General features: G+C 50.8%; 8 protein-coding genes across 8 annotated transcripts; 2 read left to right on the forward strand and 6 right to left on the reverse strand.

Moving 5' to 3' along the window:
- Nucleotides 1-340: 340 nt before the first annotated feature.
- Nucleotides 341-2,342, reverse strand: PSV08DRAFT_315190 (DHHC palmitoyltransferase-domain-containing protein). Its single transcript, XM_014227603.2, has 2 exons — nucleotides 2,269-2,342; nucleotides 341-2,164 (listed from the first exon to the last, which is right to left on the reverse strand). The coding sequence occupies exon 2, from the start codon at nucleotides 2,124-2,126 to the stop codon at nucleotides 552-554; it is 1,575 nt and encodes a 524-aa protein (XP_014083078.2). The 5' UTR covers nucleotides 2,127-2,164; nucleotides 2,269-2,342; the 3' UTR covers nucleotides 341-551.
- A 1,144-nt stretch (nucleotides 2,343-3,486) lies between these two features.
- Nucleotides 3,487-4,888, forward strand: PSV08DRAFT_353630 (glycosyltransferase; the record flags this gene model as incomplete). Its single annotated transcript, XM_014227602.1, has 2 exons — nucleotides 3,487-3,854; nucleotides 3,940-4,888. The coding sequence occupies 2 exons, from the start codon at nucleotides 3,487-3,489 to the stop codon at nucleotides 4,886-4,888; spliced, it is 1,317 nt and encodes a 438-aa protein (XP_014083077.1).
- Nucleotides 4,889-6,269: 1,381 nt separating this feature from the next.
- PSV08DRAFT_411075 (HAD-like domain-containing protein) lies at nucleotides 6,270-7,390 on the reverse strand. The gene is made up of 2 exons (XM_014227600.1): nucleotides 7,258-7,390; nucleotides 6,270-7,192 (listed from the first exon to the last, which is right to left on the reverse strand). The coding sequence occupies exons 1-2, from the start codon at nucleotides 7,312-7,314 to the stop codon at nucleotides 6,392-6,394; spliced, it is 858 nt and encodes a 285-aa protein (XP_014083075.1). The 5' UTR covers nucleotides 7,315-7,390; the 3' UTR covers nucleotides 6,270-6,391.
- Nucleotides 7,391-7,836: 446 nt separating this feature from the next.
- On the reverse strand, nucleotides 7,837-8,328 carry PSV08DRAFT_353632 (uncharacterized protein; the record flags this gene model as incomplete). The annotated part of the gene is made up of 1 exon (XM_014227599.2): nucleotides 7,837-8,328. One exon carries the CDS (start codon nucleotides 8,326-8,328, stop codon nucleotides 7,837-7,839), a length of 492 nt encoding a protein of 163 aa, XP_014083074.2.
- Nucleotides 8,329-8,704: 376 nt separating this feature from the next.
- On the reverse strand, nucleotides 8,705-9,852 carry PSV08DRAFT_411076 (putative methyltransferase-domain-containing protein). Its single transcript, XM_014227598.2, has 4 exons — nucleotides 9,664-9,852; nucleotides 9,248-9,496; nucleotides 8,894-9,199; nucleotides 8,705-8,845 (listed from the first exon to the last, which is right to left on the reverse strand). Exons 1-4 carry the CDS (start codon nucleotides 9,811-9,813, stop codon nucleotides 8,792-8,794), a joined length of 759 nt encoding a protein of 252 aa, XP_014083073.1. The 5' UTR covers nucleotides 9,814-9,852; the 3' UTR covers nucleotides 8,705-8,791.
- Nucleotides 9,853-11,328: 1,476 nt separating this feature from the next.
- PSV08DRAFT_403470 (uncharacterized protein) lies at nucleotides 11,329-13,434 on the forward strand (the record flags this gene model as incomplete). The annotated part of the gene is made up of 2 exons (XM_014227597.1): nucleotides 11,329-11,369; nucleotides 11,556-13,434. The coding sequence occupies 2 exons, from the start codon at nucleotides 11,329-11,331 to the stop codon at nucleotides 13,120-13,122; spliced, it is 1,608 nt and encodes a 535-aa protein (XP_014083072.1). The 3' UTR covers nucleotides 13,123-13,434.
- A 777-nt stretch (nucleotides 13,435-14,211) lies between these two features.
- PSV08DRAFT_372671 (uncharacterized protein) lies at nucleotides 14,212-15,858 on the reverse strand (the record flags this gene model as incomplete). The annotated part of the gene is made up of 2 exons (XM_066093222.1): nucleotides 14,212-14,804; nucleotides 14,850-15,858. The coding sequence occupies 2 exons, from the start codon at nucleotides 15,856-15,858 to the stop codon at nucleotides 14,212-14,214; spliced, it is 1,602 nt and encodes a 533-aa protein (XP_065948830.1).
- Nucleotides 15,859-17,358: 1,500 nt separating this feature from the next.
- On the reverse strand, nucleotides 17,359-20,119 carry PSV08DRAFT_363968 (uncharacterized protein; the record flags this gene model as incomplete). The annotated part of the gene is made up of 7 exons (XM_066093056.1): nucleotides 17,359-17,949; nucleotides 18,004-19,147; nucleotides 19,193-19,273; nucleotides 19,323-19,665; nucleotides 19,715-19,899; nucleotides 19,996-20,022; nucleotides 20,078-20,119. 7 exons carry the CDS (start codon nucleotides 20,117-20,119, stop codon nucleotides 17,549-17,551), a joined length of 2,223 nt encoding a protein of 740 aa, XP_065948831.1. The 3' UTR covers nucleotides 17,359-17,548.
- Between the last annotated feature and the right edge of the window lie 105 nt (nucleotides 20,120-20,224).

The following is a 20,224-nucleotide window of genomic DNA, read 5'->3' on the forward strand; positions in this document are numbered from 1 at the left end:
ATATTGTCTTCCCATGTGCCATAGTCCTTAGGTTCAGTGCTCAATAGTCAAAGCTTGCACTACCTTTGGGCCAACGTACTGCCTTGTCACCGCTAGTAGCAGTGTAGTGGCGGTTGTTGAGTTACCTAGAGTGCTTTTTCGAACACTGGCCTCGCTCTATACCCGCCTCGACCAGTGGGTAGTGTTTTCTGGTTCAGGCTGAACTTGAGTCACTTGAAAAGATCGGTGAAAAGAAAACGAAGAACAAACAAGGTGTGAGCATAGAGAAATCCAGATTAGAAGGGACTTGAAGACTGAAGAAGATGATCAAAGAACACACGGGTGCACAGAAAATCAAATTCAGGGTACAGAATGCGAATAAGAATAAGTCTAAGCTAACTCTTTCTTGGATGAATAGACAAGGCCAGTTAGATGTGTTTCTTTTCCCTTTGCATACAACAACAAACGCCGTGAACCCCTCCCCGCTCATGCTATGCAAACATTACATTTACAGAATCCGGACATGGCTTCATATCCGTTACCCATTCAACAAAAAAAACGTCGTACTCATGCTATGCGGCCCAGTCATCCCAATCGCCCGTCTTCTTGGAGGGGCGACCTTGTTGGCTAACGCTCTTTTTTCTTTGAGGGGCAGGATCCAAGAAACCCTCAGGGATATCGTTCCAATTCGATGTTACTTTTGGGGGAGGTGCTACCACGGGTTTTGTTTGCTGGGGTTTTCTCTGATCTGCGGCTTGTTCATCACTGGAAACGTCGTACTCATCCTCTTCATCCTCTGAGGTGTAATTGTATGGGTCAAACTTCTTTCGTTCGATTGGCTGGAGCTGGACGTCATCATCGGCGTACATGCCACGATCTCTTCCTAGGATCTGGTCGGCTTTGCTTGGACTTCTCCGACCGTCAATGGGACCTCTTACGACACCGTTCGAAGTGGTGAGGTAGCGGGTTTGCTCGCCATGGCGGACTGCTGACTGCCACTCGGGACGTCTTGCGGGTTGTGCGACGGGCTGACTACGCTGACTGGGCATCCATCCGTCAGGACCGCGAGTGGGGCGCCTGAATTCGGCTTCAGTGGGAGAATCAACCCCCCAACCGGCAGCGCGCTCACGCTGCTTTTGCAATCTTTCTTCTTGTTCCCTCTCTCGCTTTATGCGCTCACGGACTGCAAGCCACTTTGGACTGGGCTCCCAAGACCAGCCGTCTCCCGTGGTACTAGGTATGGGCACGAGCCATTTCAAGGGCGAAGGACCGAAAACGTGGGCGAGATTACGTCGCCAGCCCAAGTCGAATGCGTTGGGGAGCTGCTCGTTGTCGCGTTCGTCGAGGTAGTTGTCGTATCGATCCTGGTTCTGCTGACGTTCACGGTATTCGTACGATTGCTGATAGGAGTGGGAGAAGCCGTTGGTCTGACCGGGAACAGGGGAGCGTGAAGTAGAGTGCGAAGGAGTTTCGCCTTCCTCGGGTCTTGTGACGCCTGGCAGTGCATTGGCATGGATCTCGCGTAGCTGATCGCCTACGCTCAGTCGTCCGTTTGCTTGCGCATCAAGGTAGTTTCGGTCATTGAGCTGATGCTTCATCGTGGATCGCAGGGGGGACAGGTAGCGTGTCTTTTCCAAGCTTTCAATGGTTGTCTGACCCTTGACTGTGAGCCACAAGTGCCAGGCGGTGAATCCGGTGATGACGATGCCAATGATGCCGGACAGCACGGCGAGGAGGACGTAGTTGACGGGCATAAAGGACTCTGTGTATTTGCCGTCGCTGAGTATCTCGCTCCAAACCCAAGTAGCTGACGTGGCAAAACATATCCAACAAAAGACGCTCAGGTATACGAGGAAGAGGACAAAAGCCTTGTAGTTACGGAGACCAACGCAGGTAGCGAGCCAGGGACAGTGGTGGTCCATTTTCAGAACGCAGCGCTTGCACGTGGAGCAATGGTGGGAGCGATCGGGTTTTTTGGTCTGGCACTTGTTGCAGAAGCGCAGTTCTCCGGTCGACGCTTTTACGGTAAAGGACGTGTAGTGCATGTCGCCGCCCTCCTGCGAGGGCAGATGGCTGTAGCCATCTTTGATGTTGAGCGGGGATCCGGGGTCGGTGAAGACGGCGGTGGTGTAGCTCCAGTTGAGCATGAGGTAGAAGAAGAGGCCGAGGGCGGAGGATGTTTTTCCTGGTGGGCATGTGTCAGCATGGGCGTGGGAGTGTTGTTGTTGTTGTTGTTGGCGTAGCGGTGGTGTCGCATAAGCAAGGGCGACGACGACGACGACAACATACCCGTCCAGGCATTCTGCGAGGGGACTAGGCCGATGCCAGTCTGCACCCATACGGCCCACGAGGTGAGGCCATAGACGAAGACGAGCGGGAAGTAGGTGACGGCGACGCAGCAGTAGCGCTCGACCTTGCGGGCCCAGCTGCGACGGCGCATTGTTGTCGAGGGAGAAGACGGGGGCGAGGGCGAAGCCAGCGTGGCCATTACGATTGGGGCAGCGAGTGGGCGGGCATGTGGTGCGCGTGTGGCAACAGTATGCGGGGGGCGGAGGGTGGACGAGTGCGTAACGTATGCTTCCCCTGTGGCTCTGTCGAGATGGGGAAAAAGGGTCTCGGGCAGGGTGAGATGCGGAGGAGGAGAAGCCGGGAAGGGTGGACGCCTAGTAGTTTCAGGGCGCAGCGGCGCACACCATGTCACAGACTACCAGCCTGGGCGGCGGCGGCGGTGGCAGCAGCAGCAGCAGCCTGCGACCAGACACGACATGGAGGACCGCGTCGCAGCGCAGTAAGCGTGTGTGGTACGTGAGAGGGTACATGTGCAAGTGTGGATGTGTGTGTGTGTGGTGTGTGCAAGTATGCGTGTTTGTGTGTATCCATGGCGCTACCACGGGCATTGACTGAACACCATCCATCCATGCTGTCGTCGCGGCCTCGAATGCACGGCCCCCTGGCATCCCGTCTGCGGTCGGGCTGGATGGAACTGCAACTGCGCTTGGCTACGCCGTCCGCGCGACGATGCGGGACGAGCAAGGCTTCAAAGAGCGATGCGGCCAGGGAAACAAAGCCGCCGACTGGCTGGCGATGCCAGGGGCCAACACGCTGCATGCAGCGGAGGCACATGGGCCCAAGTACAGCCTTATATATAGAACTACACAGTACACAGCACGCCGGCCATGCTTCATCCATGGTGGCCCAAATGACGACAATGCCCGCTGCGGCCGTGGTAATCTAAAGTAGCCTGTTACAGCCGTTACACGACGCCATGTCTGTGCTAGCTCCCGTGGGATGCGCTGCGACATTTAGACATGGCCGCCGCCCGCCCGCACGCCTATCTCGGTCCTGCCTCTGCTCTGTCGCCGCCATCCTTCCCTCCCAATGCCGACCTCACGCTCGTTTTTGTTCTTGTGACCCCCAGCGTCGCCCCTGTGTTTCCTCCCCCCGCGGACATGTGCTATACCTCCACACCAAGCCCACTCCACACGGTCAACCTCCCCAGCCCCAACCATGCTTGCCTCGAGAAAGCGCCCAGCACCGCTGCTGATCTTCATCCTCCTGCTCGTCGTCGGCCTCTGGTGCCACAACAGAAGCTCCGACAGCGCCTACGCACAATGGCTCGCGTCGGCTGAGTCGCACTCGGCAAAAGCCCCAGCAAACAGCACTCTGGGCTTCGGCACCGTCCTCGTCGTGTCCAAACAAGGCTCCGCCCGTCGAAGGCCGCTAATCCAAGCCGCCAACGTCACTGAAATCGACCTCACCATCCCCCAGCAGCCAGAGTGGACAGAAGGCGACGTCCAGCGCTTCATCAACGGCCACTCCAATACCCAGAAGGGCTCCATCCTGGCCTGGCTTGGCCATCACAATGCCCTGCGCTGGTACGCAACCGCCCCCAATTCCCCCTCTTTTTCTTTTTCTTTTTCTTCTTCTCCTTGATCACCACCTGCTGACTCGCTCCCCAAGGTTCCTGGATTCTGGCCTCGAGACGGCACTCATCCTCGAAGACGACGTCGACTGGGACATTCGTCTGCGCAGCGTCCAGATACCGCTGGCGGCAAGCGCGACCCGCCAGCTCCTTCCCCCGGTACGCTCACGCCACCCCAACATCAACAAGAACCCAAACCGCACCCAGTACTGGGGCGACCAGGATGGCTGGGATGTTCTCTATCTCGGCCACTGCGGCGACTACTTTGATGTCGTCGAGGAAGACGGCCCCAAGACCGATCGCCAGTCGTACAACTTGAGCGCCATAGCCCACAAGCTGTACCACGACCCCACCATGCCCTCTTGGCTCGACCTGCATCCCTTTACCCAGGCCCTCTTCCGCCTGTTGGGCATGCCCGAGCGGACCCGCGTCATGCACCGCTCCAAACTACCCCTCTGCTCCTTTGGATACGCCGTTACCCGCCAAGCTGCCGAACGGCTCCTCAACGATCTTGCACCCCCAAAACTCAAGAAGAACGGAGCCCGTGCCTTTGACGTCGCCCTCTTGCACGCTTGCAACAAGGGAGAGAACACTCCCTCGCCAACCCCCGAGTGGCAGCATCCTAAGAATTCGCCCGACCCCAAGCTACGAAGCAAATACCCGAGCCCCGGACTGCGCTGCTGGACACTGAATTCGGAGCTGTTCCACCACATGCCTGGTATGAGCGAGATCGACATGTTGAGCGCACTATCCGGCGAGAAGCCCGGTCTGCCGCCGGTAGATCGTGCAGCCCAAGCCCAGGTCGTCTCGCGAAACGAAACCACCAACATCGACTGCGGTTTCTGGAGCGGCGCCTTTGCCTTTGACAACAACGACACAGAGCGCCTTCACTTCCTACAAGAAAAGGTTGGGCGGCAAGGTGTCTGTCTCAAAGACAAGAGACAGCATGAAGACGCGTTTTATCAGCCACAAACCGCCCTGGACTAACAGGACCAAGAACGTCATGTACATGTATACTATATTTCATTACGAGCACACACACACACATATATACATACAACTTAGCACAATACCCAGAGTCCATGGAGCACATGGACAAATGATTACGGGCGTTTACGGGAGTTGCAAGGCACATTAGCTACGAACCAATCAGACATACGGCGCATACGGACACGTTTCTTTCTCTTCTCGATTCTGGGCGAAATGCCATTCAATACACGTGCGAGTGGCACATTTGCCTGCCGCAATCTCTTCGGGCTTCTCTTTTTGGACGGAGATTCTTCTTTTCAACCACTTCACGACGGCGGGACCCTTTGATACCACAGCGCAAACCCCTTGAGATTTTCACAAATTCACCCCCTTTTGGGCAAAATAGAGAAACCCTGTTTGTTGTTCATAGAAAACACGCAGCTTGTCATTGAATAACAGAGAAAATAAATTCAACATTACCACCGAAGTAGCACCTCGGCAAGATTGGCATGCCATGACTCTCCTCCCGTTCATATTGTACATATTTAACCCATTCTTGGAAATGACATTCGTGCACCCTCCCCCTTTTTCCCCCACGCGCCACGCAACTCATTCCAACGCGTGTGTGCGCACATCCAAAGATAAGAAAAGGAAAACAAGAATCCCCGCATGGTTAAATTGTTAATCTTGTCAGCAAAACAGAAAGCACAGGCCATGGGCTATACAGGCAAAGCGAGCGATAAGCAAGGCTTGCCTTGCTTTGGTGTCTTTTGTATCGGCCCGATGGAACAATGCCCCAGTGGGCTTAAAAAGGAAGGGAAGTTTTGGGGCCAAGATGGTAGTTGTACTAGTAGTCTTTGCACAGTTGAGAGAGAGAGACAAGAGTTTACCTTGTTTTGCACTTGAACTCGCATATATGTACTATCTACAATAGTTATCTATCTATCTATCTATCTATCTATCTATCTATCTATCTATCTATCTATCTATCTATCTATCTATCTATCTATCTATCTATCTATATACATATATACATATATATAGTTATATACATTTATTGGTGTGGATCAAAGGAAGGGGACGTCTTGGGTCAGTTAGGAACCGGGTTTTGTTGGGGTATGATTGGGTTTATTTTCTGGGGTTATGCTTAGGCGAGGTAAGATTGTGTCCTTGTGCATTGTGGAGAGGGAACAGGTGTTTGGTATAGGCTTTGCTAGGGGTTAGGGTAAGTAGTTTCAGGGTGGAGACTTGAGTTGCTACATAGTGGTTTGAATGTTCTTCTTGGCTATGCTAGATTTCCATATTGGCATATTACTATGCATTATTTTTTTTTTCAATTCGTTTTACCTGGATATACAGTGTGTTATCAGGTACATCACGTCATCTTCATCACAGTCCGTATAACTACACGGTAGTATTTCAGCAACTACTCCATAACTAACTATTGCATGTGACACAGATTGAGGAAATATTCCAATTGCAGCTATGCAACGTAAATCATGGGGTAGTTCAAACCCACTCTCACAATTTAGCTTTCTCATCCAACAACGGTATACCAACAGCTTCTTCCAACTCCATCACTGCCTCCTTTGTCTTGCCCAGATTGACCTTAATAGTCCTCAGTCCCGTCTTCTTCGCAAACTTCAGATTGATTCCAATATCATCCAAGAAGAGCGTATCACCCGCTGTCACTTCTCCCATGCCCTTCTTCTTTGCAATCTTATCCATCTCCTTTACTGCCAGCTTATATGCCTCCGGATCAGGCTTCCGTACACCAACGGCAGCCGAGCCAAGAAAAACGTCGAAAAATGAGGTGATGTCTACGGAATCATTTGCATACGGATTCGGCGGCGGCGCATGCACTATTTCCTTTGTGAAGAGGGTGCCTTCATCGTCCAGGATACCAGTGGGAAATGTGACGTTGTTACTGAAAGCGCCAAGTACAAATTTCCCGCTCTCGCCCAGCTTGCGCAGCGCAGGGTACATGTATGGATCCGGTGTGCGACTGATCTTCATCATGCGCCAGAACAGCCTCTTGGCATCAATGTTCGGCACTGCCGGTGTTCCTCCAGCAACACCCCGACCGCCCCCTACGCTTTGCTTTTTGGCCAGCTTTTGCAGATATTCAGACCATACTTCGGGGCGGGAAAGTTGCTGCTTGAACGATACGAACCAGGCGTCATTGAGTTCGACCTCGCCCCGTTCAATCAGCTGCCATGCGCCTGTGTCGTGGGGTCCTTTTTGAATCGCATAGTTGATATAGCCGATTGGGATCTTGTTCTCGATTTCGTAGTCAAGAATCGCTTGGAAAGGGCTGACAACCTACGTCAAGTAGAGACGTTAGCATACACGTTTGTTGTCAATGAGAATGATTGCTGGCCACTTACCACCACACCGCCAATGTCGAAAAGGATAGCCTTTGGGGGTTTGGACGGGCCTGACATGTTTGTGAAGGAAGCAACGAAATGTCAAGCCTAGTTATGACGATTTCATGGCGGTCTGAAAGGCGCCATGGCTATTGTTAGAGGTTGTGGAGATCGAGGTACCTCGGCAACGGATAAGCTTCCCTGAATTGCGTTAAGCTTGTTTCCGCTAGCGCCGATTGTGGAGTGTAGCTGCATCTTGACACTACGGAGCCGGCTCCACAGACTATAGACATATTAATAACTGTAGATGTACGTGGAGCTGTGACGTGACATGCTCCAGTACCTGAAAGAACTCAATACTGGCTGCATGGTTTATGGTCCTGCGAGCCTCATATCGGTATGGGTAACCATAATAACGCTGACAAGCGAGGGAGGATGAGACAAGAGTACCGTTTCTTGTCTAAATTTCCAAGTGAGCTCTGATCAACTGAAAAGCGAAAAAAAAAAACAAAATTCCAAGACCCGTCTGACACATCATCTGCAAGACATCTTCGTGAAGACAACCTTCTCCGTCCGAGACATAAACCCCATTGGCTCAATTTATTTCCTTGATAGCCGCAACAACATCTCTGTTCCCTTGTACACATTTTTGGTTATCTCAACATTTGCCCAAGCGATGTTGCTCAAAGCTTCACGGAGGCTTTTGGATGCACGTGCATCTGGCTCGTTCCGGAGACATTGCTTATGCCGCTCATACATTTCAACGACCCGTGCAGCACCCCTATCGTGATACTGAAGCAACTCTGTTTCAATAAACAGATCAATGTATCCACCGGCGGGCTGCAAGTTTAACACTTTGAACTTGACAATGTTATGCAAGATAGCATCGATCCAATCAGGGATTTGCAAGGCCCAGATGCTTTGCACGTCAACCTCGTTGACGGGCTCATTCCGCAAGCGACATTTAATCTTTTCACAAAGTGCTTCGGCTTCTAGAGCATCGACATGCATTAAGCTGCGGTAGATCTTGACGTCTTCACTAATGGTTCTATTTACCGAGACTGTATCGGTCTTGAACGCACAATTTCCCATATCTGGTATCTTAACTACGCTATTCAGACAGGTTTTCTTACGATCGAGGATTGATCGTTCTGGGATTCAATTAAGCAGCGACATTCGGTATTCAGAGTTGTGTGTCTTGGGTAGTAGGAAGAAGGATGCTTATTGGGAAATCATTTTATACAAATTTAAGGGGCCTGAAATTGTGAAGAGGAGCGCACAATGTCAGCCCATGTAAGACAGATCGGATTATTAGACCAATGGAAGTATTTTTTTCATCCGCAGAAGACGGCAAGTGTGTATCGTCTGAAACGATCCAATAGACTCTGTATGGTTCTCTGCCCATTGCAAACGTCTTTCACTGCTGATGTGGTATTCAATCTTCACATGCAGATTTAGGTGCATATCGAATCGATAACATGTGCATTCGTAATATGTCTAAGATTGCGAGATTGGACCTCTTGAAGATCGTTCGCAGCTGGAATTCTGGACCAAATCAAGATTCCCAAGTAAGCTCATAGGCAAAAACCGTACGGCGAAGGAGCTCATCCTACTAGGGTCAGTGATGTCTCTGGATTTGTAAAATGACCAGACTTACTCCTGGATCTTCCTCGAACATGACCTTTTCCATGATCTTCTCAAACATCTTGTTTACGGTGAATCCCGCATTTCTGGCTAGATCAAAGAACGCCATGTCCTTTTCATACAACCAAGGTCGGTAGGGAGAGAAGAAGACAAAGGCTCGAGAGGTGGGTGCCTTTTTCAGCGTCAACTCCACCGTCTTGACGAGCTTTTCATGTTCCGAGTGGTTGAAAAGAAGATCGGCTAAGATTAAAACATCAAAACCCGAGTCATTACCAAGATGCTTTATCAGATCTTGGGTGGGCGCGCCCCATAGGTAGCCCTGCGCACTTGTTAGTGAAGTCCATCAAACCTGAAATCAGCTACGAACCTCGGCCACAATCTTTGGCGGCTTAGAGAGTAGCTTGCAATGGTCGATATTGTATCGTAAGTTCCCGATCAGATCGGCATCAGGATAGTCAGTGACTACCGTCTGAGCAGCACCTTTGAGCGCACAAACGAGACTAGGAAGTCCCGCACCGGCACCTAGCTCCAACACAGTCTTGTCTTTCACAAGTTGATTTGAATTTTCTTCCAGATATGATGAGATTGTCCGCCCTGCATTCCATAAGAAGTGACCCTGATTGCTTCAGTGAGTGTACTCTAAAAGGGTGGGGCGGCCAGAAAATGCGTAGTGTGGACTGGCAGGTTGGGGGAAAACATCCAAAAGAACCATTTCTTGACACCAAGCATAGACAGGAGTTCCTTGCTGTGTTTGAAACCATTGCTGCATGAATGGGGTCTTACCCACAATGGATTGTGTCCCACGAGCCGGACAGTAAGGTCTTTGCCGGAAAGCAATTTGTGAGAGGCAAAAGTTGCCTGCTTTTCTGGTTGGTAGTAATCAGCGGGCTCCTGGAATAGATCCAGGCCCTCATCTTCAGCGTCTGATGACATGGCGAATCAAACGATGTTACAAAGGGAATGACTTGGCTCGTGATTGAAATTCGGGTAATCCAAAGCAATGAGCCACAGGCAAAGTCACGTGTCGCACTAGCCACTCCAGCCACACTAGCCATCCGAGCCACTATTTTGTCTTCTGACTGGGCAGCTTTCCAGAACACTATCGTCTGAACCAACAGATGGCCTGTAGTCATGGCGTCAGGGCGGTTTCAAGCGCATCATATAATCTTTTCACCCCGAGCGAATCTCGCCTGCTGTTGCATCCAGTGTCACTCGGGCTTTTGGGTAAGTTTGGGGCGGCTCGAGTAGCGTGGAGGTATTGGCGCCACGATGGATGCGCACGCTGCCGCCCAACTCGAGGGTACCACCTACACACATGACCATGGTGTTATCGTGGTGCTCAAGTGCAAAGACAGGCCAAAAAATGCCCCACGGCACAGCGACTCCATATCCCCACGTTTCAGTCTGATACCCGGCAGCCGCGATTTGGTTTCCATAGTCCCACAAACCTTCACCGGCAAAGCGATCCTCTCTGTGCCACCTGGTCATTCATCGCCACTTGCACGCGCCCCGTTGCAACCGGCTCTCTTCCTCTTCGTAGTCCACCAAACGGCTTATTGGCCGGCGTTTTCCTCTCACATATACGTACCTTCCCTATCTACCAGTGTGAAGCAACTAAGGCCTCTTAGTAAGAAACTTGCTCACGCTAAGACACTAAACCCAATCCATCTTCAGACGACCCTCCCATCCACACACTTCACCACAACCCTTTGAGCGCCAACCAGAGATCTCCTGCGCCTTGACGCCGTGGCTCCAGGGCCATCATCGGTACACCACGCGAAAAACTGACTACTGTATCTGTTCTATGGCCTGACGGTCAGGTGCTACACGCCACAACCCACACTGTATCTGAGCAGGCCAGCCACTCCCGGACAACTTGTGCTGGGTCAGTTACTTGTTAACGTGGGTTATCAGTGCTCTACTTCCGTTGCTTTTCCTCGGTACATCTGGCCCCATTGCATTGCTCCGCTCAACCCCGGCGTAGGCCGTGCGTACCGACCCGGCTTTCAACCGCTTCCTGCTCACAATCGCTTCTGCTGCATGAAGCACCACCACAGTTGCTTTTAGTGGCCGCTATCCGTCGGCAATTTCCAGGATTATTGACCCTCCAGCCATCCGGAACTGGACCCTTAACAGATCACACATGCCAGGTCAGATCTGGCATCCAATCTACTTCCTCACATCCGGACGGTCAAGCTGACCACAGTCGAGCCCGTTGGCTATTGCCCCAGTTGACAAGGGTCCCTTACGCAGGGTTCTTGGTTACATCCCGGGCCACACGCTACTGTACCCCTCTGTAACCCGCTTGCACGTGTGCGTGCGTGGTGGACGTTCGCTCTTTCAACCCACCAGCAACTTTTGTTCTTTGATACCGGATCGACGGTGTTACTGGCCGTCACTTGCTGCAGACTGAGCAAATTTCCCTGGAATCATTACAACCCCCGTACCATGTGGGCCGAAGTCAACGGAGAGCGTAAGAAAGTGGCCTGGTAAGTTTTCATACCTCTGGGTGCTTGTTATCGCTTTTTCTTCCTGAAAACTCTGCCTGCATAATCTCTTGCATGCCTGCAACCTGCGCTGAAGATTCTCTGAACATGCAACATTCCATCTCTCAGGCACGCGGCGTACCCTTTGACAGCACCCCTTCACCGCGAAGAGATACTAACCTAATATAGTGGCCCGTGCATCCGCGGTCATCGCTCATCGAAATGCGACCACAGAGACCGAGTACTGGTTGAGGTTCGGAAGCCTGGTCGACCTTTGAGTAGCTGCCCGCATCCAACTGGTTCATGTAGCTGCGAGCGTGTTGTTATCAACTACACGATCCCCAAAACCTCACAGTGCGCCTGTCCGTCCGAACGAGAAGCGCCCACAGCTACCATCGTTGGAAACAGTCGAATCTCAAAGGGTAGACGAAAATCTACGGCCGTCACACCCTTCTATCTAGACAAGGCTATCCGAGCCGGTCTAGACGCCGAAACCGATACCTCTTCGAACACACAAACCCCTTCCGAGACGAGCGGCAGCAATGCCCCATCACTACCATCAAGTGCAAGCTCAACTCCGCGTCTACTACCTGCTCAAAGTGACTCCATCTCGAGCTGTTGTAAGCCGAAGCTGGCGTTGGCGCCAGTTCAGACAGGAGGATGTTGTGGCAATAAATCCAATCCAGGCCCAGAGCCACCAGTACAGAAGAAGTCTTGTTGTTCTGGGTCATCAAAGCAAACACCCACAAATTGTCAGCCGAATAGTTACCAACATTCCGGGCAATCGTTCCAGTTCCCTCCTCAGCCTCCAGGAGTATTGCCGCCGCAGTATCAAATGTTCTCTCAGGCAATGTCGCCGACTACACCAAACCCTTTTGGCCTCGGTACCCCGATCTATAACCATGCGGCAGCGGCTTATCACCAGAACAACCCAGTACCAATGAGTCCAGGAGTGAATACGCCCATGTCACCTCATATGAACACTTCTTCGGTCGGCCAGCATGGTCCTGAACACAATTGCCACTGCGGTGAATCATGTAGCTGCTTCGGATGCGCCGCTCATCCGAACAATGCCACTATGATGGAGTATGTCAGGGTTATGGCTCACTTTCAGTACACTGGCGGTTTTGGGGGAATGGTCCCACCTCTTTATGATATGCCAACATACCCTCATCAACCAGGTTACGGAGCTGAAGCTGGTCACAGAATGAGTTACGACGCAATGTCTCAAGGCATGACAACGCCTACCCCAACACAGATGAGCTTCCAGGCCGGTCTCAACTTGTCGGCCAAACCCAACCAATCCATGCCGATACCCGGAAACTGGCAACAGCCCCTTAACACAGTACCCGACCTGTCACAAGCCTCTTTTATAAGAAACATTAACTATGCTGCTTCTACTGCCATCGCCGAAAACCACACACTTTTGAAGACAGAAGAAGGGGTAGGCTCACCGGCTGCTGATAGCCCTAACGACAGCAAAGATGAAGATACCCCCACACTTTCGCCGTCATCATACTTCTGGAACGAGATGACCTTGCCAGGCTGCTCAGACGCCTCTGGCACTTGCCAATGCGGGGACGGGTGCGCATGTGTAGGCTGTCTAACACATGGCGGACACACTGGAGAGCAGCTTGAGGATGTCTCGACCGCGGAACAAAATGCTTTTCCCAATTTTACTCCTGATCTTGGCCTCAATATGAATGATCCAACGGATTTCATGAACTTTCCAGTAGGCCCTAGTTCAATCATGTAAATGGGGTATGCGCGCTTTTCTCGTTGTTATCGACACAAGTTGGTTCATGTGACCGGTCGCTCTGGGATTTCAGACTCTGCTACTCACATCATTCGAAACGCAAATCTCACTTTCTCCACCTTCATGGATTCATACGCCTCAAACAGCTTACATCCTACTCGAGAAGTCCTCGAGGCCGTCATACATTATTAGCAGTAAAGAGACCAATGACGGCACATGACAAACTTATCAAAAAAAAGTCTGCTCTGGTCTTGCACTTAGTCTAAAAGTCTTTGCCTGCATGGAATCCAGGAACGTCCAGACTGTACGACAAAACATGGCATCGGAACTCGGCCTGGCAATCCCTACTGCGACCACCTCTCGACTCCTTCATACTTACAATACTTTGTTTGCTTCCTGTATATGTTTATATGTCACACTATTTTGAAGTGGCCACGGGTTGGTTTGTATGCCTAAAGAACAGAGCATTGGACGCAACTTTGTTGTGCGTGTCGGAGGAACTTGTTTTTGAACCTACATTGTTTGCTTTTTATCTTCATAACGATACGATACCCTGCGCGTTGGGCGCGAGACGTGGGAGGCCGACATGTTGCCATGTTTTTTTTTCGAATACATGATTTCTATCTTTCAATTTAGAACCCAATCGCGTCCATCTGCTTTTCTTCTCTGCGAAACATGACTTCACATGCAATGTTTCCCATTCGATGTAAATTTGAAAGTTGGCTAACTAGTACCATTCACTACAGAAGAGTCATATCACCAAACCCTACCTTACTAATCACTAGCGATCGAAAGACATCCATTTTTCTCGAATCCGAAATGGGCCGTTGCCAAATAGCTCATCATCTACTCTCGTGGCTAGCCCGAATAACGTTCTTTTAGAAGAGAAGAAACTTTGTACATGAAACTGATGAAAGAAAGCATATCTGTCATCCTACCTCAAGAGAGCTTCAATTCCTCCAAAAGATCCCATCAAGATAGTTCGTCACAGTCTCTTGCAACTTTCGACATGGTGGAAAGTATGTTGAACAGAAAGACATGAGTCAGATCGGTGACTGATGCCACAGTAGTAGAAAGATGGACGAGATATCACAAGAAGATATGACACTCTCGTGAATGTGTAGAGGAGGAAATGATGGCGAGAAGCCTGGGTCGGTACACGAAGTGACATTGGGTGTCACTATCCTTCCGAAAGTACCACGGTAAGGTCTCCGTGCGTGATAGCGGCCTGGGACAAAGAATTAGTTTCATGTTGAGGATAATCAAGGTGTGGCCTACAGTGCAGCCACGATCCGGATCTTCCCAACACTGGTCACCCTCACACCACTGGTTGGTGGCGCTCTTGTACCTGCATGCCGAGACGACGCCATCTCCGACGAACGTGATGTCGTACCCGAGCCGTTCCTGCTTGCACAACTCATTTTGTTTCAAGCTAGAGAAACCCTGCTGGACAGGACCATCATCAAATGAAGTGCCGAAGACTGCCGGTGCCCAGTTGCCTTTACCTCCCATTTCCGTGCCCCAAGTGCAGGCTTCGTCCTCAGGTACGCCTTGCTTGTTAACGTAGTACTGAGCCGAGGTCCTCTTGCCCTGCCAGAAAAAATACGTTTGCTGGTCGGGGTTGGCAAGAAAACCTGTCTGGCCTGGTCCAACAGTGACGGGAAAGGTCATTGATTCAGTACCTGTTCATGTCAGAATCAATCCGCTTCTGCAGCAAGAAGACTGACCTGGATAGTCGGTGCGACAGAACGATACAGTCTGTGATAGATTGCTCTGCACCTTTACACTCATCTTCTTGGAGCCTGGGACGCACAACGTATCGGCAATCTTGCCGTCAGCCATTTCCAGATAGCCGTCTTTATTGCAGTGTAGGCCACCCACAGTCTGACCGTGTCTTCCTTGAGTGGATGGGAAGGAAGCCTTGAGGTACGGGTTTGGGCATCCATATGAACAGTACCTCCCTGGTTTGCAGCAAGTCCCGTCCGAGCATGAGCCCTTGACAACGGTCATAATGTCATCGAAGCCATCGGATCCCACATATTGCGGATCCTGTATGCCAGACCATCCACCCAAGCCTTCATGATCGATGGGTAATGCGCCATACCCGTGGGGAAACTCGGTGCAAGCGATTTCACCGTTCGGGAATACCTTGTCGCATTCAGCACAATGCCCATTCTTGTCGACCAAGTCAACCCAAGGGTTCGATGGGGCATCTGGCTGTTGTACGGTTGGTGGATCTGGAGTAGTGACACCGTTCGGTGGTTCCTCAGTTGTAGGCCCTTCCGGCTTAGGCTGGGGATTGTCGATAGGCTCTGCGGGATGGTTGTCAACAGGCTCTTCGGGGTAATCTTCAACAGGCTCCTCAGGATGGTCTTCGGCTGGCTCGACTTCTACAGCTTCTTCGACTGCCACACCAGGACCAACATCCGCAGCTTGCCCTCCGTGTTTGTCGGTTGGAGGCGAAGTGGGCAATGCGACATGTGGATCAGTTGTTGATGACAAGACGTTGCCTGATCCCCACATCAAAGTGCCATTGGCGATACCTTCACGAACCTCATCTTCAGAAATCGCATGATCATCGAGCCAGTACACGATCTGAGTCTCAGTCGCGGCCGGAGCATAGACAATGTTGCGTTTGACCGAGTTTTGAGAATAGGCCCGTTGGTGCAAGTGATGCGGTTTGGCTGACGTGACTGCAGCAAGCGCTGTAGCAGTAACGACGTACTGAATCTTCATGTTTCGGTCTCTTGCAGGTGCAATAGTTTTGCGACAAATGGCTAATCGGCCCAGCAATTGGAGGTTAGTTTTGCAATAGAGTTGGGCAGTGTGGTAAACTAACCTATTCTGTCTCTCGAAAGAAGCACTCTAACCCAGTACTCAAATCTTGCGGTATGTAAAGCAATGTTTGTTCGCTTGGGTTTTGCTTTCGTCAGCGTGTAAAGCGTCAAAGTATGCTGGCAGTGCTTAATGAGTGGAATGGAGGTGGAGCTCCAGGTGTGGGCACGAAAGAATGGCTGTGGCGGAGCGAACGACTCAACTGAGTGTGAACGATGATTCGTGAGCAGGATTCGTAGGACGTCTGGAACAGGGAGGTAGAGGACAAACGCGGTTTGTTTGTATGCCTGTGCCAAGACACGCCTTCGCTAGTGAACTACTCTGTTTGCATGGGAAGCAGTAACGAACCAAGCGGCATACGATAGATGGCTAGTTCCCCTCTCGGCCAATTGACAGTTGTCTATTTGAAAAGTGGAAAGGAGCGGTGGGTGTAAGAGGCCCTTACCCACACCTCAAACAGGCGAAGGGGGGGTGACGCAGATTGTAGAAGCAAGCGGGATGGAAAGGACGACAAAAAGAAATTTGACTCTTGTCTGTATAGACCTTTTCATATGTACATCTGAGCTTGTGGGTTCGATGTATCTAGTGCATTCTCGGTCTGTCAGACTGTGTGACTGCCGAGTATATAATTCTTGGCTGTAAAACCATGGTAGCATGGATTCAGGACTAAACACCGGCTTTTCGCGTAATGAGAGATAAAAACTCACAAAATAAAATTATCCTATAGGACAAAAGTTAGTTTCCGTGTGTAGCAGTTCTTACGTGGATACTCTGTGCAACATCGCCCCTGAGCTAGCTCATGCCCAGCCACATGCACGTATATTCCACGAGCGTGGATTGTCACACCAGCAACCGTCATAGTCAAACTAGTCTATTTGTTCTTTGATGCTACATCAACAGCATTTTTATCTCTCAATATGGCGACCACTATACTCATCTTGCATATCGGATGTGAACGTAGGCAGCCTGACGCTTCTCTGCTACCATTTGGATACGTCTTCTTGATAAAGATAATGGTAAAGGGGGTGCCATTAAATGAAAGTGCCTTTTTCTGCCTGTACACATGTTACAAAGAACGTGGTATTGCGCAACTGAGTGCATGTGCGTTCAGTTCAATCATATCTCTTTGAGTCAGCATGCGAGCCAGTCAATTGAGATCAGCCCAAGCTGAGCCGCGATGAAACTGTGTACTGAATCAAAACTACGTGGCCAAAGGACTACCAGGTACTGCTCAAAGCCAATGTGCCGCAAACCTCGTGCTTTCATGTAGCCCTGTTGTTGTGTCTTGCAAAGCCTTGGCATATACCGTGTTAGGCAGTTGCAAGTGATAAGATGCTACATTATCGGATACAGCATAACACAATCAAATGTGATGAAACTCATGATAAGAGAATGAAGAAATGTGAATGGGTGATCCAGGGTATCATACAGTCCTCGAATAATGATAGATTTTTGAACTATGTACAGAATATCAAGCCATGTTGGCGACAAAAGAGCGCCATTTTCTTTGCCATCTTGACCCTAATGATACAACGAGCCAGCTGCTCTATCAGAAAGTGCCCATCCCTCGGACTGATACAAGGCGAGTGGCCTAAACTAGATGAATGTAATTTGCCGGAACACTCCTTACAACACCATCTTTTTCTACATCTGCCCACCCGTCGCCAGCGTCCATATTAATGAGCACGAAACGGTCCCCTTCTGCCATGGAATGCTCCACTTCGGTTTGCGCAGTGTAATCGTATAGTGCTTCGACATATTTTAGCTTCTTTGCCCCACGTTTTGGCGCTACAGCTGGGCCCTTCTTCTTAACAGGAGCTGCCGAGTTCAAATTTGATGTCGACGCAGAGGATGCAGAGTATGTCGAGTCTGGGCGCGCTGATGAGAATGTAGAGGCTGTAGTGGGTGGAGTTGCTGCTATTATCTCAACATACGTTGCAGGAACAAGGCCTTCTTTGAAGCCAGCGCGAACCTTGATCCATCCAGATCCGTCTAGTAGTAAATTATTAGTAACTTAAGTGTAAGTGAGAATCGCATTAGACATACCATCAGGTTCTAATATAGTGACATCAGTGCCCTCAGACACGGTCACTTCGCCATCACCGTTTTCTTGATAGGCATACAGCATTCTGCCCTTCGGCTCAGCAGATTTAGATGTGGGAGTCGGGATGTCGTCGTCGGCCTTGATGTACTGGGCAGGTGGGGGTGCGACCATCCGGTTCCTCCTAGGACCTGGTGTTGGCGCTGGTGCTTTCTTTTCTGGAGGCGGGGGGGTTTCTTCGACGGTTGGCGACATGGCTCCTCCGGCTATCGATCGCTGTGCGGTTGCTGAGTAGCCAGAGCTCAGTGTGTTCATCGAGTTCACTGTATCGCTTCTTCCTAGACGCGGCATCTCTGCAGCCGAGCTCGTTGTGGTACCGTTCGTTGCGGTTACAGTGTGCGCAGCCTTCTGTCGTTCATCCTTCAGTTTCTTCTTCGCTTCTTTGGTCTGTTCTCCAGGACAGTCTGCAGGGACCTTCATCTCGCACTTGCTATGGCATGTGTAACCACAGTCTTTACAGTCGAAGCCTTTTGCAGATAGGCCCCATATCCGATCTCCGCAGAGGTCGCAATTTGTAGGTATCTTGAATGTTTGAGATTTGAAGTTGTGGTTTCTTGCGCCAATGCTAAGATCACCCACAACGGAGGTAATTGTAGAAACTTCGACTTGAGCGCTGACTTTCTGGCGCTCGACTTCATGCATTGCTTCCTGTATCGCAAAGATGGCGCGAACAATTTCCACCTCGTCTCTCTTATCCTTCCCTTCTTTCACTTTTTGTCGTACCGCTTTAGCATTCTCTACCTCCTTGCGCTTTTTTTCGAGCTCCCGCTTATGCTCTCCCAATGAAGACTTTGACTTCGTAAGTACGTTGCGCAAGAACACGGTCGCTGGCTCGTCGACGGCGATATTGGCATCGTCCAACCAGACAGGACTGGGCTCGAATTGGAAGTCGCCTGGCTCTTGCCATGGACCAGCGTTGTGTCGCACAAACATCATAGAGTCAAGTAAGGGGTTGTTGCGCGGAATCTCGCCAGCCAGATGCTTCATATACTCCGTACTTCGGGTAAGTGTTTGAGTCTCAATCTCTGCTGCAAGCGACCATATAGTATTTAACTTGTGAACTCGTGTTTCGGAAAGATCTTGCAGGCTCTGTGATGGTCAACAATGCCTCGACTTGTCCGCGAGGGTACTTACGTCTAGTAGCTCAGGGACATACTCATGGTAGTACATCTCCTTTTGCTTGTTGGTCACATTTATGCTAATCAGATACGTGTTCTGTGAGAGATCAGCAATTGAACACCAGAGCTTTGTGCGCGTGACCTGCCTTGACGTTGCGCATTTCGACTTGCTGTTGCTCAAATGCATTACGAGCCTTTGCTTTGCCATGATCGAACGCAGTGTCAACCTTTTTGCGCCGACTCTCGACCTCCTGGCAGACGCTATCATATTTCCCCTTTTGTTTGCGCAACTCTGCATATTGGTTATCCCGTTCCTTTTCCAACTTGACTGCATAGTCTCCGTGAAGTTTGCGCAACTCTTCGGTCCTCGTTCCAAGCACCTTGAGGGGATCAGCCAGTTGTGTAATGAGGGCGCCGGCGAATTGTTCATGTTCCGCTGCGCGTGATTCGAGAGTGCTCAACTGGACTCCCCATGTGGTCATGGAAGCGCTGGGAGTCGTCGTTAGCTGACCTCATGCCATGGCAGCGAAAGCCGTACCTTTCCAGAGAGCCGGGAGTAACCGTAGGGTTGTCGCCAACACTCAAGCTGCTCTGCTTCTTTGCCTTCTTCTCGTAGTACTTTTTGGCTAATGCGCTCAGCTTCGCCGAATACTCCTTTTCTATGGCGCTTCGTTCTCGGTAGAATTGCTGAATGTCATCTAGCCAGGAGATGCCGCCGGAGACCTGCAGCCTCTCATGTTAGCGACAGGAACGCAAACCTCACAGCGCGCACAGTTAATGAGCGCGCAGAGCGGACATAATGGGGTACAGGCAACATACCCAAGCATTTACATTCTTGAAGCCATCCTGGAGTTCACAGTTAGCACACGTTCGGTGGTGTGGCACAGTCGCGTTCGCATACCTTGAGTTCAGCGCCGAACTTGGGCGCAATATCAACGTCCATGATTCGTGGAGAGCTATGGGTCGAACGCTGCAAGGGCGGAGATGGGCACCCCGGACATAGAGGGTGAAGGGCTTCTGGGGTAAAGACAACGAGGGTTACGTGGAG

This window comes from Bipolaris maydis (assembly GCF_028858645.1).
Source record: "Bipolaris maydis strain C4 unplaced genomic scaffold PSV08scaffold_10, whole genome shotgun sequence".
Lineage (NCBI taxonomy): Eukaryota > Fungi > Ascomycota > Dothideomycetes > Pleosporales > Pleosporaceae > Bipolaris > Bipolaris maydis.

Bases quoted from the DNA above. Each gene is read 5' to 3' on its own strand.
- PSV08DRAFT_315190 (XM_014227603.2), bottom strand. From the start codon at position 2,126: ATGCTCAACTGGAGCTACACCACCGCCGTCTTCACCGACCCCGGATCC.
- PSV08DRAFT_411075 (XM_014227600.1), bottom strand. From the start codon at position 7,314: ATGTCAGGCCCGTCCAAACCCCCAAAGGCTATCCTTTTCGACATTGGC. The intron at 7,193-7,257 runs GTAAGTGGCCAG...TACTTGACGTAG, and splicing joins TCGACATTGGCGGTGTGGTG to GTTGTCAGCCCTTTCCAAGC.
- PSV08DRAFT_411076 (XM_014227598.2), bottom strand. From the start codon at position 9,813: ATGTCATCAGACGCTGAAGATGAGGGCCTGGATCTATTCCAGGAGCCC. The intron at 9,200-9,247 runs GTTCGTAGCTGA...ACAAGTGCGCAG, and splicing joins CGCCAAAGATTGTGGCCGAG to GGCTACCTATGGGGCGCGCC. The intron at 8,846-8,893 runs GTAAGTCTGGTC...TGACCCTAGTAG, and splicing joins TGTTCGAGGAAGATCCAGGA to GATGAGCTCCTTCGCCGTAC.